At 40.8% G+C, this 12,174-nt stretch overlaps 1 protein-coding gene across 2 annotated transcripts in view; it reads left to right on the top strand.

Annotated features, from left to right (window-relative positions):
• The window catches only part of ERCC4 (ERCC excision repair 4, endonuclease catalytic subunit), a 469,013-nt gene that overhangs the window by 217,569 nt on the left and 239,270 nt on the right, over nucleotides 1-12,174 (top strand). For both annotated transcript variants that reach the window (XM_069647829.1, XM_069647830.1), the window contains exon 7: nucleotides 9,354-9,464. In XM_069647829.1, coding sequence (XP_069503930.1) covers nucleotides 9,354-9,464 — 111 coding nt within the window. The remainder of the gene's footprint in view (nucleotides 1-9,353; nucleotides 9,465-12,174) is intronic.

The following is a 12,174-nucleotide window of genomic DNA, read 5'->3' as shown; positions in this document are numbered from 1 at the left end:
GTGAATTCGTTAAATGTATTTTTTTAGACAAGACGTTGGGCCTCATTATGAATATGGCGGTAAGTGGTAAATTTATAAGGTCAGGCCTGGAGTGGAGGATCCTGGAGGTAAATTATGCCACTCGCAACTGAAAAATCAGCGGAATTACCCACCAAAAAAGCCCCTTTGAGTCCAGTCGACTCAAAAATAATGGGAATTTACACTGCCACCGTCACTTGTAATCTGACGGTAATTCCGCCAGACCAAGTGACGGTAACTGTAATTCAGATGGGTGGTATTCCGGCCAATTTACTGCCCAACTCGTAATGAGGCCCATTGACTTTTCAATGTGGCCTTATGTTGCCAACACAGGGTCTTTTGATGGTGAGGAGGCTCGGGATCATTCCTGGCTTGTCTGCCTGCTCTGTGGGGCAAATAAATATGACTGTGTATTTGTCTTTCTTTTTTTATTCTTTCCAGTTGCCGTTCTTTCTCTTTTTCCTCCATTTATGTAGGCAAACTCGGAGAACCAAAACCTAGGGCTAGGAGTGTGAGCAAGAGTGAACTCTGCTTATCAAGAACCTCAAAATTGTAGCTGGTTAAAATTGGGTTTCGTTATTCGATTAGCTTTTTTTGGGACAGTGGAAAAGGAATTGGATGTCTTAAGATTTGTGCCCCTTGCCAATTTACTCTCCACATTCACGACTACACAGGCATTTCCCTGGTCTGATCATCTCAAGGTCAATACGACAATAAAACTACTTTCAGCACCACCTAGATTAGATCGCAAAATGAGAACAGAGAAAAATTCTAGAAACTGTTAACTTCTCTACATTACTAACTTCCAAACTGGATCCCATATTAGCATTTGATAATGCCACATCTGGTGTCACATCTCTCCCATGTTATTACTGCCACCATCGACACTCTGGCCCTGGAAAAAACTAAAATTCAAGACTGAAGGCACCAAAAATTCGTGGTTTAAGGACTGCATCTTACAAGCTAGGAAAATGAAAAGAGCATTAGAAAGAGAGTGGCGTAAGAACCCAGGCCCTCTCACACTAAGTAAATACAATCGATCCATGCGTACCTTTTTTAAAAACACCATCATGGAAGCCAAAACTATAATCTGCAGGTCCACAACGCAAATGTCCAGCTCTAATGAACTATTTAAGATCCTCAAAGGATTCGAAAGTCATACCTCCCCAATTCCACCGATCACCAAAGACTCTGCTGGGTGCCAAACAATACAAAATGAGTTTACGAACAAAACCACTGGTCACAAGCAGACCATTGCCAACCAACAGTCCTGCCTAATACATAAAAAAAGCCATACAAGTTTGAATATTCCCACCTCGGCTCACACCAATTCCTTGCTACCTAGATTTGAATTTTGTGCCTGCAAAATCCATGACATAGTTACGAACCTTAAACTCAACTCATGCCTAGTGGACTCCTGCCCCACTAACCTCTTTGAAGACTCCCTAGATGTCGTTATGTCATGGATCACTGGGATGACTAACATGTCCTTCAGGGATGCCATCGTGCCTTCATCATTGGAGGAGCCATGGATAACCCGTCTACTAAAAAAGAAAATGTTGGAACCAGCACGGGCCAAAAACTACCGGCCTATTACCAACATGCCATATCTCCTTAAAATCATCGATAGAGTGGCATACTTGCAGCTACAGAAGTTCCTAGAGCACAATAAATTCCTAGGCATTTAGCAAATTGGATTTAGAGCACAACACGGGACAGAGACGGTACTCCTAGACCTCAAATCAAACATCATAAGCATTGTGGAAAAAAAATCACCCAGCACTAATGATGCTGTTAAACCTCTCTGCGGCATTCATTTTTAACAATCATAACCTCCTTCAAGAGAGGCTGAAAAAAGTATCACTAACTGCTCGGACAAAGCTACCCAATGCATTGTGTCTTTTTTGGGCCCTAGAACATCCAGAGTAGCGGTTGAAAATGCCCAGGCTTCCTCCATCACCCCCACATGTGGAGTGCCACAGGGATCATGCCTTTCCCTCACCCTATTTAATATCTACATCAGGCCACTACTCTCTGTCCTCGATAGACTGGGTGTCCAAAACACAAATTATGCAAATGACACCCAGGTATTATTGGAGTTGATGGGTACACATGCCGTTAACACTAGGGCACTGAATAGGTTGTACACAGAAATCAAAGCCTGGATGGCACTCAATTCCCTGGCTGTTAACAATGAGAAGACAGAGCTCCTTATCATTGCATCTAGCCCTCGTTTAAAGAAACTCAACACTCTGTACTCCCACTTCTCAATCTCAGGAAATAAGATTCCAGTCCCCAAAAGTGTGAAAACACTGGGTGTTTTCCTGGATTCTGAATCATCTGGGAAACAAGTCTCGCACATACGCTCATCTTGTGGCTATGTGATTAAATTACTACACCAAATCAGACCCTACCTAACTACAAAAAACAGATCCCTATTGGCCACTGCCTTAGTAAACTCGCAGCTGGACTACTGTAACAGCCTGCGTACTGGTACGTCACAAGCAAATTTGCACTGCCTGCAGACATCCCAAAACAGAGCTATTGGGGTAATCTAGAGACTATCCAGGCGTGACCATGTCACCTCATACAGAAAGACTCTACACTGGTTATCAATCAAAAGAAGAATCCGGCATAACAGCTTATCCCTCACCTACAAATGTCTGAATACGGTGCCACCCCCTGCCCCCACCAAGTATCTGATCAGTAGGCTGGCCGTTAAGCAACCCTCACAGGTGCTACGCTCCAATGATAACCACATTGTTAGGGAGAATTCTCAAAAATGTGCTAATTCCCTTCACCTTAGAGACCCCCAGCAACTTCTCTGGATTTTGAGGACTTGATATTTTTTACCTGGAAAAAGTGGGAGCCTTTTTTTCCCACTCATGTATTTTGATGTGTGTTTTACTCTTGTGTTCTTTGATAATGGATTTTTAAGATGACTCCATAGGCATCTTTTCATGTGTGTTACACAGCACCCTCGGTGCAGTGACACAGGGATGTATTTTTAGACTTCCCAAAGGTTTTAATACTTTCTCTGGGATGAACTACTGTTTCCCAGAGAATGTAAGGTTAAATTGACTTTACTAGTCTTTTTAAATTCCTAGACCCAGCACACACTATCTTCCTATAGAGTGCTGGAGGGGTTACCTAGTATCCCCTGTGTCTAGAAACTCATGTAGCAGTCAAATGCTACCCGTTTCTATCGAAATGGCTGGTGGCAGTGGTTTTACAACAAACTACCTTGATTTTTTTCCTGGCCGCGAACACCAGTAGCTAAACATCGCGGGAGCCATGTTTTTCAAGATGGCGCCGTAAGCCCCTTTGTTTAAACAGGTCCTGGTCTTCTTTTTTCGCCATTTCTTTTTGAAAAGTTCTTTCTAGTGTTTGTCTCTGCACGCCAAACCAGGTTTGGTTCCTTTGTTTCTATGCCTTTTTAGCGGGCTTCCGGACTGAAGACTGCCTCTGGCGCCCGAGTGTCTGGGGTGGGCAGGAAGTTAGGGCGGTTCCCTATAACTCCCTGTGCTTAGTCTCCTAGGAGACCCAAATGCACTCTAGTGTGATTGGCTGGCTGACTGTCTGGCAAAGACAGCCACCCTGCTGGGTGTGTGGCAGCTAAGCTGGAATGAATGGGAGAAAACTGTTTAAGAAGCGAGTCTCCTGGACTGGAAAGCAGTCGCCCACTGGAACAAAAGAACCGAAGACGAGCTGGAAGAGGATGACTGCTGCAACTCCTGGACCGTTGGTTTGCCCGGTGAAGCCCTGGTGCAGGACCGAATTTCCAAGTTCATCTCGACAGAGAAGCCCCTTCAAAGACGACTTCTTCCTTTGAGTTGGTGGAACCAATCAACTTGTAAGCCACCTGGATATCATTCTCGGAGCTAGTTAGGATTAACCAGGGGGAAGGACACCAGCTTGTGTGCTTGATGAACAGCTCCTTGAACTGAAGTGACTCCATTTTGTCCGCGTTTTCCGATGATCTGTGCAGTGCAGGAGTCCCCTGATGTCCTCCCTCTTGTCCCCATGACTGAGGCTCAGGAACAATGAGATCTGCAGGAACTGCCAGGAACCAACGTCTTCAGCTGCATCGTTTGCTTCATATTAAGGTACTGTGCCAACCCGATTGAGAGAATGCCTCTCTTGCAGTGAAAGTTCGTGGAACTTTCCCAACTTGCAGGCCTAATCAGCTTGTGACCCAGCATATGATTCTTTTTCGTACAAACTACTTCTGAGAACTTTGGCAAAGACTTTACCGTTTACTTCAAGAACTGCGCTTTTCTATCCAAGACACTAGCCCGTTGTCTGTGGCCTATGCCTATTGAACTGAATCGAGTCCTCTAGTGAACTAAAACTATTTGCACTGCCTAAGAAAGTATTTGTGATCTATTCTGCTAATTTGTCCTTTTTACTCCCATTAAAAGTAACCGAAATGCCATTTTGCTCCTATTTCAGGGGAGCCTAATTTGTTCAGAAACTTATTGGTTTAATATTGAAGTGTTTGTGTATAATTTGCTTCCTTCTAGTGAATGTTTTCTAAATGATTGTGTAATAAATTAATAAGTGTTTTACCAAGAAACCTTGAGTGTAAGTCTACTTGAACCACTGTGATTTTAAGACCTCTTTGTAACATCTTGTACTGCTCACATTCCCTCTTGAGATAAGCCTGGCTGCTCAGCTCGCTACCACAAAACTGTGTACTACAGACTTATACCAAAGGTTGGTTTTGCTTACACCTGTAGCCCTAATTGTATGTGGTGGTCACAGAGGGTACTGCATGCAATTCTGCCTAACGCACACATTGACCCAACCACGTTATCAACTGAAAACATTTGGCAAAACAAGCTTTGAAACGCATGCTCCATGGGAATGGAACGCCCTTCCTTCATCAGACCATCCCCCTCACTGGCTGTATTTAAGAAAGCCATTAAAACCCTCCTCTTCAATTCAGCAGACTAAATGCCCTTTCCTCCCTTGACTCCCCACTGCTGACCGCCCCCCCTCCCATGTTTTATGTGCGCGCTGAGGCCCCTGGGCATGTAGCGCGTTATAAGAATTTAAATAATGATAATATATATTTATATTCACCGAAAAATCCTTAGGTGCTGTTAAGTTGTGCAGATTTAGCGCAGCAAAACCCTTCAAATTCAGCAGATGTGGGAAGTCATGACTATTTTAACTCTGTGCGTTCCCGTTGATGTCCGCCATAATGTCATTTTTTGGTATGCCATTGTAAATCCCTTCTCCTATAAATATGTATGTGCTCATGGATTTTGCAACGGGAGCGTGCAGCGTTTTAACAACTACTTAACGGAATAACCACAGACCCCTCCCAGAAATTAGGTCATCGCGCTTCATGCCCAAGTTTTTTCGTACCTGGTCAAATTCCGTCCAGCGGTTTATGCTGTGGGCAGCTGGGAAATTTTCAATGAGGAAATGAATGGGAGCAGGCAGAATAGTGTTTTTTTTCTTTTTAATGTTTGTTTTCTTAATAATTTTTTCATTTTTTAACAAATCATTCACAATATTTCCAGTCAAGGACTCCGTGACAAACGTGTATACAAATAAAATGTTCGAATTGGAGTCTGAGCCAATGTGGCGGGATCATTAGATATCTCAACAATAAAATCAGAACTAACATGACAAGTTCCTTAATATTGCAAGTATATTAATTACTAAGCAGTAGCCTCTATTTATAGAACGAACAGTAATTAGTTGTATCAGCTCTTAATTGTAATTGACAGATTAGACCTGCGAGCTAAGGTTGAATATGCTGTGGTCTTGAGGCAGATTTCTGGCCGTAGAAACAGTACTCCTGGTAAGTTTATGTGAACCCTCAACCATGGTAATTCCAACACAAGTAATCAGATCAGTTCCACAGGGGCAGTTTAGTGGAGTCCGAGGAGAGGGATTGCTGCTTCATTAGGGGCTTCAGGTTTTAGATCTTATATCTGAACTTGAAAGGCAAGCCTGCTTTTTCTTCTACTCACAATTTTTAAAAAACGAGCACCATCAAAGCCTATAGTTTTGGCTTTTGTAGGTTGTAGGTCAAAGGATAGAAAAAAAGGGTCGAATGACAAAAGGGTCGATTTTTTTTTTTAATGTTTTCTTTGTTTTTTTGGGGGTCCTCCCCAAACCCCCTTTTTGTGGTAAAAAAAACCTTTTTTTTTATTTTTTATTTTTTTTTACAACGGAAACCCCAAAAAAATATATAAACCCCCCCCCAAAAATTCGACCCTTTTGTTTTCAGTCAAATTGACTCTATCTACCCTTTTGCATTCGACCCTTTTTGTTTTCTAAACTTTAACTGGACACCGCTTTTGTAGAAGCATCATTTATGGCCTTTCTCATGAAATTATCTGAAGAGTTGTATGTATTGAATAGAGTTAAAGAATTTCTATGTGCGTTTTTTCTGGGCTCCGTTAAAAATATCTTTTTAATGACTAGTTGGAGCCTGCATTTCTTTCCTAGCCGCTGCTTCCTTCCATTCGTTATTCAGATCCGCTAGTATATGTTAGCATTTCAGTTGACATTTACTGATTGATTTAGATATGAGAATCTTGTATGACAAAATACAGAATTTCTGAAGTACAAAAAAAATCACCCTAAACCAGATAAGAAATAAAAAGTAATACTTTCCATCCGGGAATCCTTTTTCCTCTGCAAGAGACTTGTTAAAATAGCTGACGTCATGGCTGTAATTTCTAAGTAAAATATACCAGGGAGCCATGGATTCGTCTAACAGCCATGGATTCGTCTAACAGTGGTCTTTTACATTTTAAATGTTGGTTTATGTAGGGATGTGCCTGTAATTAATTGGTGTTACTTTTGCTCACTTCCAGTGCTTGTCCTGCCTAAAAGCTGAATTAATATCCCTTTTGTTTCCACAAGTGGTATACAGTCCTAAGAAATGTGGCCTGAACGGATATTTATTTCATTAGAAACGAATACAAAGTTTGGTGTACTAGTTTCAAGAGCTACCAGAGTCAAGCAAAGGCCTGTTTGCCGTTCAAGATGGGAGCATGGCCTTTTCAAATAGCTTAATTTCCAGCTCTTCCTTCCGCATCTTCTTAACATGCTTGCAATATTATTATCCTGCTACGAAACACCACCTGGAGTAGGGTAGTATGTGTATCTGATTTTGGATCTATTCAAACACGAATGTACTTCGTTTTCCATTTGTCAGGTTAGAACAACAGTTTGCAAACCACTGATCAATTAAGTAAATACATTTCGTTCTACCATCCTTATTTTATCTGAATGAGAGATCGTTGTATCTGTATGACATGTGCAATTTACACCCACTGCTCTGGCTGCAATGGATCTACACTTGTAATATATTTCAAAAGGCGTCCAGTACGGGGAAATTGTAGGACTCTCTGCTTTCTTTTTAATAGTAGAAGATACATGTTTAACAACGTGTGATCCATGAATATGTTTATTTCTTTTTATTTACTAATGGTTTCAGGTTGTTGTACTTTTTTATTCTGCTGCGTTGTTTTAAACGCATAACTGATTGGGCAATTAACATTCATTAATCCTCCTCCTCAAAATTGTATTTTATTTTGGCTACAGCCATAAAACTCATGTGCACATAAAACATACAATACTTTAAAAACATGAAGTTATAAAAATACATAAAATTACATTCTTGTAAAAATTGCATAAGTAGTTTCCCCACCATTATTAATTTGCTAAAAAGTCTAATATTAGCAGTAAGCCACTCATAGGCTGTTGAACTAAATCACATTTGGACACTGTTCTCACAAAAGAAAATGTTAAAAGCCAAAAATATTACGCCAGGAAATAACCTGCAATTATTTTGTTCCTCGTGAAGGTATTGAATACATGATAATATAAAGTGCATAGAAGCTTCCACTATGCAAGGAAGCGTTACTGTTAACACATTGTACCCCACGACCCAAAAAGATGTGGTCACAATGGCACGCAGCTAGTACTCTTTGATAACCTAGCACTCGCCTATACAGCCAAAGAAGGCACCATTTGAGATCTTGTTTTTAAGGCTAAACAACGGAAAGTCGCTAATTTATATAAATCTGCATAGTTCTCCAGCGATAATACACATTTCATGGCTTCTTGATGATTTTTTTACAATTCCTCCTCCTTGCATCGTTAAGTTGGCATACCATCTAGAAAATAACAGATGTGCTTTGTTTTCCCTTACGAGAATGCCAGCGTCACATCTTGCACTAGTAGTCGGTGCAGTTTTCCACCTTGCCGTGTTGGTTTTTTAATGGCGGCAGGTCCAGACGTACTTTCCTAATCTATATTTGCACATAGAAGCCATTTTTGACCTCTGAGTGCAATCAATAACTACTATTTTGACTGCTTTCTGAATATTCGAACTTCAAAGGCAGTGAAACAACTTTGCAATTTGCAGGCAAGATGTTGTTTAACAAGACACTTCCACTCTGCAAATTTCTTTTTTTCACTGCAGCATCCAGTTTAGCACCAAAGAGAAAGCTAAAACATGTGCAAATGCTTTTACTTTCTTATGAAGAAACTGTTTACTTTTGCATTAGACCTAATGCATACTCACTTTCCAGCTCAACCAAGTTTGCAATTAAAATGCTGAACTTCTTAAAACAACCTTTTTGTTTCTTATATATTACAAAATAAAAGTACTTTTAGTTTACGAACACGGTTTGAGTATGTATTTTGCTATTTACCGTTTTCTACTTCAGAACCACAGCTCCAAAACGTACATTGCTATTAGCAATATCTGCTAATAGCCTTGTAGACCTCAGGAGGCGTCATTATCAATTTGAATAATGACCCTTCCCCAACATATGGCCTGAGGCAAATCATTGGGTGCTAATCTGTGGGCGGATTGGTAACCTAAAATAATGACTCCTCCTTCGGTTTATAAGGCCATAGAAGACCCCTTGTTTTCATGTTTTTGTACAGCTGTATTCATAGATCTGCATAATTGATTAGACAAACAATATTCATTCACTTAATTGTTTTTACATGTTTTCTTTTATGGAGACTTTACTATTTTTAAACTACAAAATAAATCAGGATTGATGACGCACTGTGGTTTCAATAAACAAAACTTAGATGAGATCATGAATTCTGCACATTATAGGTTTTGAAGTGGTCGTTTGGCTTCCATGTATATTTCTATGTTTATCACAATTGGTAGTAGGATGCGTGGGTAAAACGATCAGTATAAATTAAGCAATTAAGCACATAAAGGGTATCTAGAAATGTTTTCAATATTTAGATGCTTAAAGGCCCAATATGGTTTTGTATAGATGGTTGTGCTTGTTTTTTACTCCTGATCATACAGATATACATCTGCATCTTATTTCCAGATGGCAGAAAAGAATTGGTACTGGAAAGTAACCCTAAATGGGAAGCTCTGACGGAAGTTCTGAAAGAAATTGAAAGTGAGAACAAAAACAGTGAAGCTCTCGGGGGACCAGGTGAGCATATGGTCACTATTTAGTTGCAGGTGTTTTTCTGGTCGTAAAGGAAGGAAGAATGTTACATTTTGAAAATACCTGTATGTATGTGTGCTGTGATAAAGCACACTGTTCCTCTTTCTTTGTACAAGGTGGCTCTTGCTTGAAACGCAGTTTGGTTACTACAACACAGTAAATGATGCTCGGAGAAAAGAATCTTTACACAAAGAAGGCATAGACACCGAAAAACACACACAAGTGTGTTTTTCAATGTTCTCTTCTGGTATTCTGCCCCCTCAAACATCTGCATTGTACTCTGCTTTCATAAAGTACACCTTGTTCATTGGGCATATCTGGGTGCGAACAAAGTCCCCATTCATGGCAGCTCCAAATATTTGACAAGTCTGTCTTTGTGAAGTAGAGACATGTGGAAAAAATTAAAATGATAACTCTCTATATGCACTTTTCAGCTAGAGAAATTGTGTTCCAGGCTTTTCCCACCCTTGGAGCTCATTGCTCATTTGTGAGATATGTTGAATTGATGCTGACACGTTTTCTAACTATTTGTGAGGGCGCCGGAGTAGGGAGATTGATGGTGACTACCGTATAGCTTGTAGTACATAGTGTTGTAGAAAGTAGTGCAGTAGGTTTTTTTTATTTCTTTTTTGTTGTTTGGTTTATAAATGCACCTTTCACAAAATAACATTCAATAATACAATAGGAGAGCAATACTCAAAACTAACATAAAATCCTATTCACATTAAAAACAATTTACAGAATATGCAATATATAAAAACGTAGTACATAAATGAACCGCAAAGTATAACCATTCAGAACGTAATAATTATTAAAATGTGTTCATGGAGCAATCCAAACACATCAAGCAAAAACCTATATAAGGCTAAAAGCAGGGAAACTGTTGCCTCCCATCGGCCTGGTCCGAAAAGATGTGTATAAAATCAGTGTATATGAATGAAGCAAAATATTGCTGTCGTAAAAATAAGTCTTAGGACAGGACAGCATTAGATGTGTCAAAGACTCTGTGTTCTGTTTTGGAACACAACCTACAGGTCCGTTTTGTAAGTGGTAGTCCTGGTCCTTTACATTCAACGGTAGTAAGTTGGTTAATTTTAAACCCGATATGCACAGGTCTGACGTTGAATGCAAGACATACATATCTGGGAAACTGATCTCTAGATCTAATCAGGACTGCATATTCTTTATATGCCGTATAAGAGCCGAGGCATTTGATGGTGATCCTCCAGTCCTAGTCATATGCACTCTTCTTAGTTTTCATTGTAATATTAACCAATTCCTCTCATCCAGAGTCAATATTTTGCTGGATCTTAGTTATAGAATCACCAAATTCAGTGATTAACATATCTACGTACAATTAGTTAGGAGGAGGAGATAAGATTTTCGACTATAAGCATAGTTTTTTTTCAAAATAACGTTGGTACTCCGGGAAATCAACCCAAACTCATGACTAATGATTGGGTTCAGAATAGAAAGCGGTAGATTAAGTAACAGCTTCCATAATACACCTTGTATTGTGTTATGGAAATCACCCAAGTCCAGGTGTGAGAGCTCCAGACTGTAGGTTAGACTTGGTTCAAACTTAACAAGATAAAAGTGTAAAGTTGGAAGAAGTGAAAACGGGACAATCTCGAATAAAACTCTTCATTTGTGCTAATGAAGGTGGTATTTTGGATCTCAGTTTTGGAAGCCACGTTTGAAAGGCTAAAACTCAGATAAGGAATAGAAGATGCCCTTTCTAGCCTAGTGTCACCCACCGTCCAATGCATGGACTTGGGCTTAAACTTATTAGAGTAAATTACTATCTTTGATTTAGCCTCATTCATCACTAAATTGTTCTTAATCGCATATTCTGCAATCAAATGTTTTTTTTCTGAAGACCCAGTGAGGTTTGATTGAAGAATAGCAAGTCATCAGCAAAGGCGGGCCAGTTGATTCTGGTAGCGTCCAATCTAACGCAGTTGGTAGTGTTTAAAGTCCAAATCTCTTCAAGGTCTACCAGGTAGAGGTTAAAGAGTGGGCACAAGCATATCGTACGCCAATATATGTGCTAATAGGTTTACTCAGTGTGGCCGCTCTTGTCATACAGATCTGAATAGTACTGAGCATGTGTAGACATGAGAGAATCTAAATTGTATTAAATTGTAGTCATTTATATAGCGCCATTTCCCCATTTGTATGGCCTCAATGCGCTTTTGTGGTTGGAACGCCCTTTGGGGCCGAAGTGCAGGTATGGGAACATTTTAAGAGTATATTTTTAGATGCGTGTGTGCATACTGCCGGGCTAGGATTTAGGAGGGCTGGCTAGGCCCCAGTAAGCAACTCGGAGGGTGGGTACGTGGGCGGGTGCTGTCAGCGGTTAAAATAGTGCTAGGATCGGCCACCAGGGGCGCAGAGATGTGTTCGATTTTGTGTCGCTCCGTCGGCACCGAGAGAAAGGGACCTGAACCCCCCCCCACCATACTAGCCCCCACTTGGCAGACATGGTGCCCCCACCGTGCTCCATAGCACCGAGGCACACCTGGGCGAAAACTGAGCCCGCAAGTCCCAGGAACACCGAAGATACAGTGCGACAGGAGGAGACCCAGCGACGGCGGTGTGGCCAAGCCATCCCCCAGCTTCAGCTGGAGCCCACGCTAGCCCGTGGCGTGCCAAGTGAGCCGGACCTGGGGGCGCATGGAGGAGCCTCCAGAGG

Source organism: Ambystoma mexicanum, chromosome 2q (genome assembly GCF_040938575.1).
Source record: "Ambystoma mexicanum isolate Mex_15411 chromosome 2q, UKY_AmexF1_1, whole genome shotgun sequence".
Lineage (NCBI taxonomy): Eukaryota > Metazoa > Chordata > Amphibia > Caudata > Ambystomatidae > Ambystoma > Ambystoma mexicanum.
The sequence above is the reverse complement of the archived record's forward strand: the minus strand, read 5'-3'. Positions and strand labels throughout refer to the sequence as shown.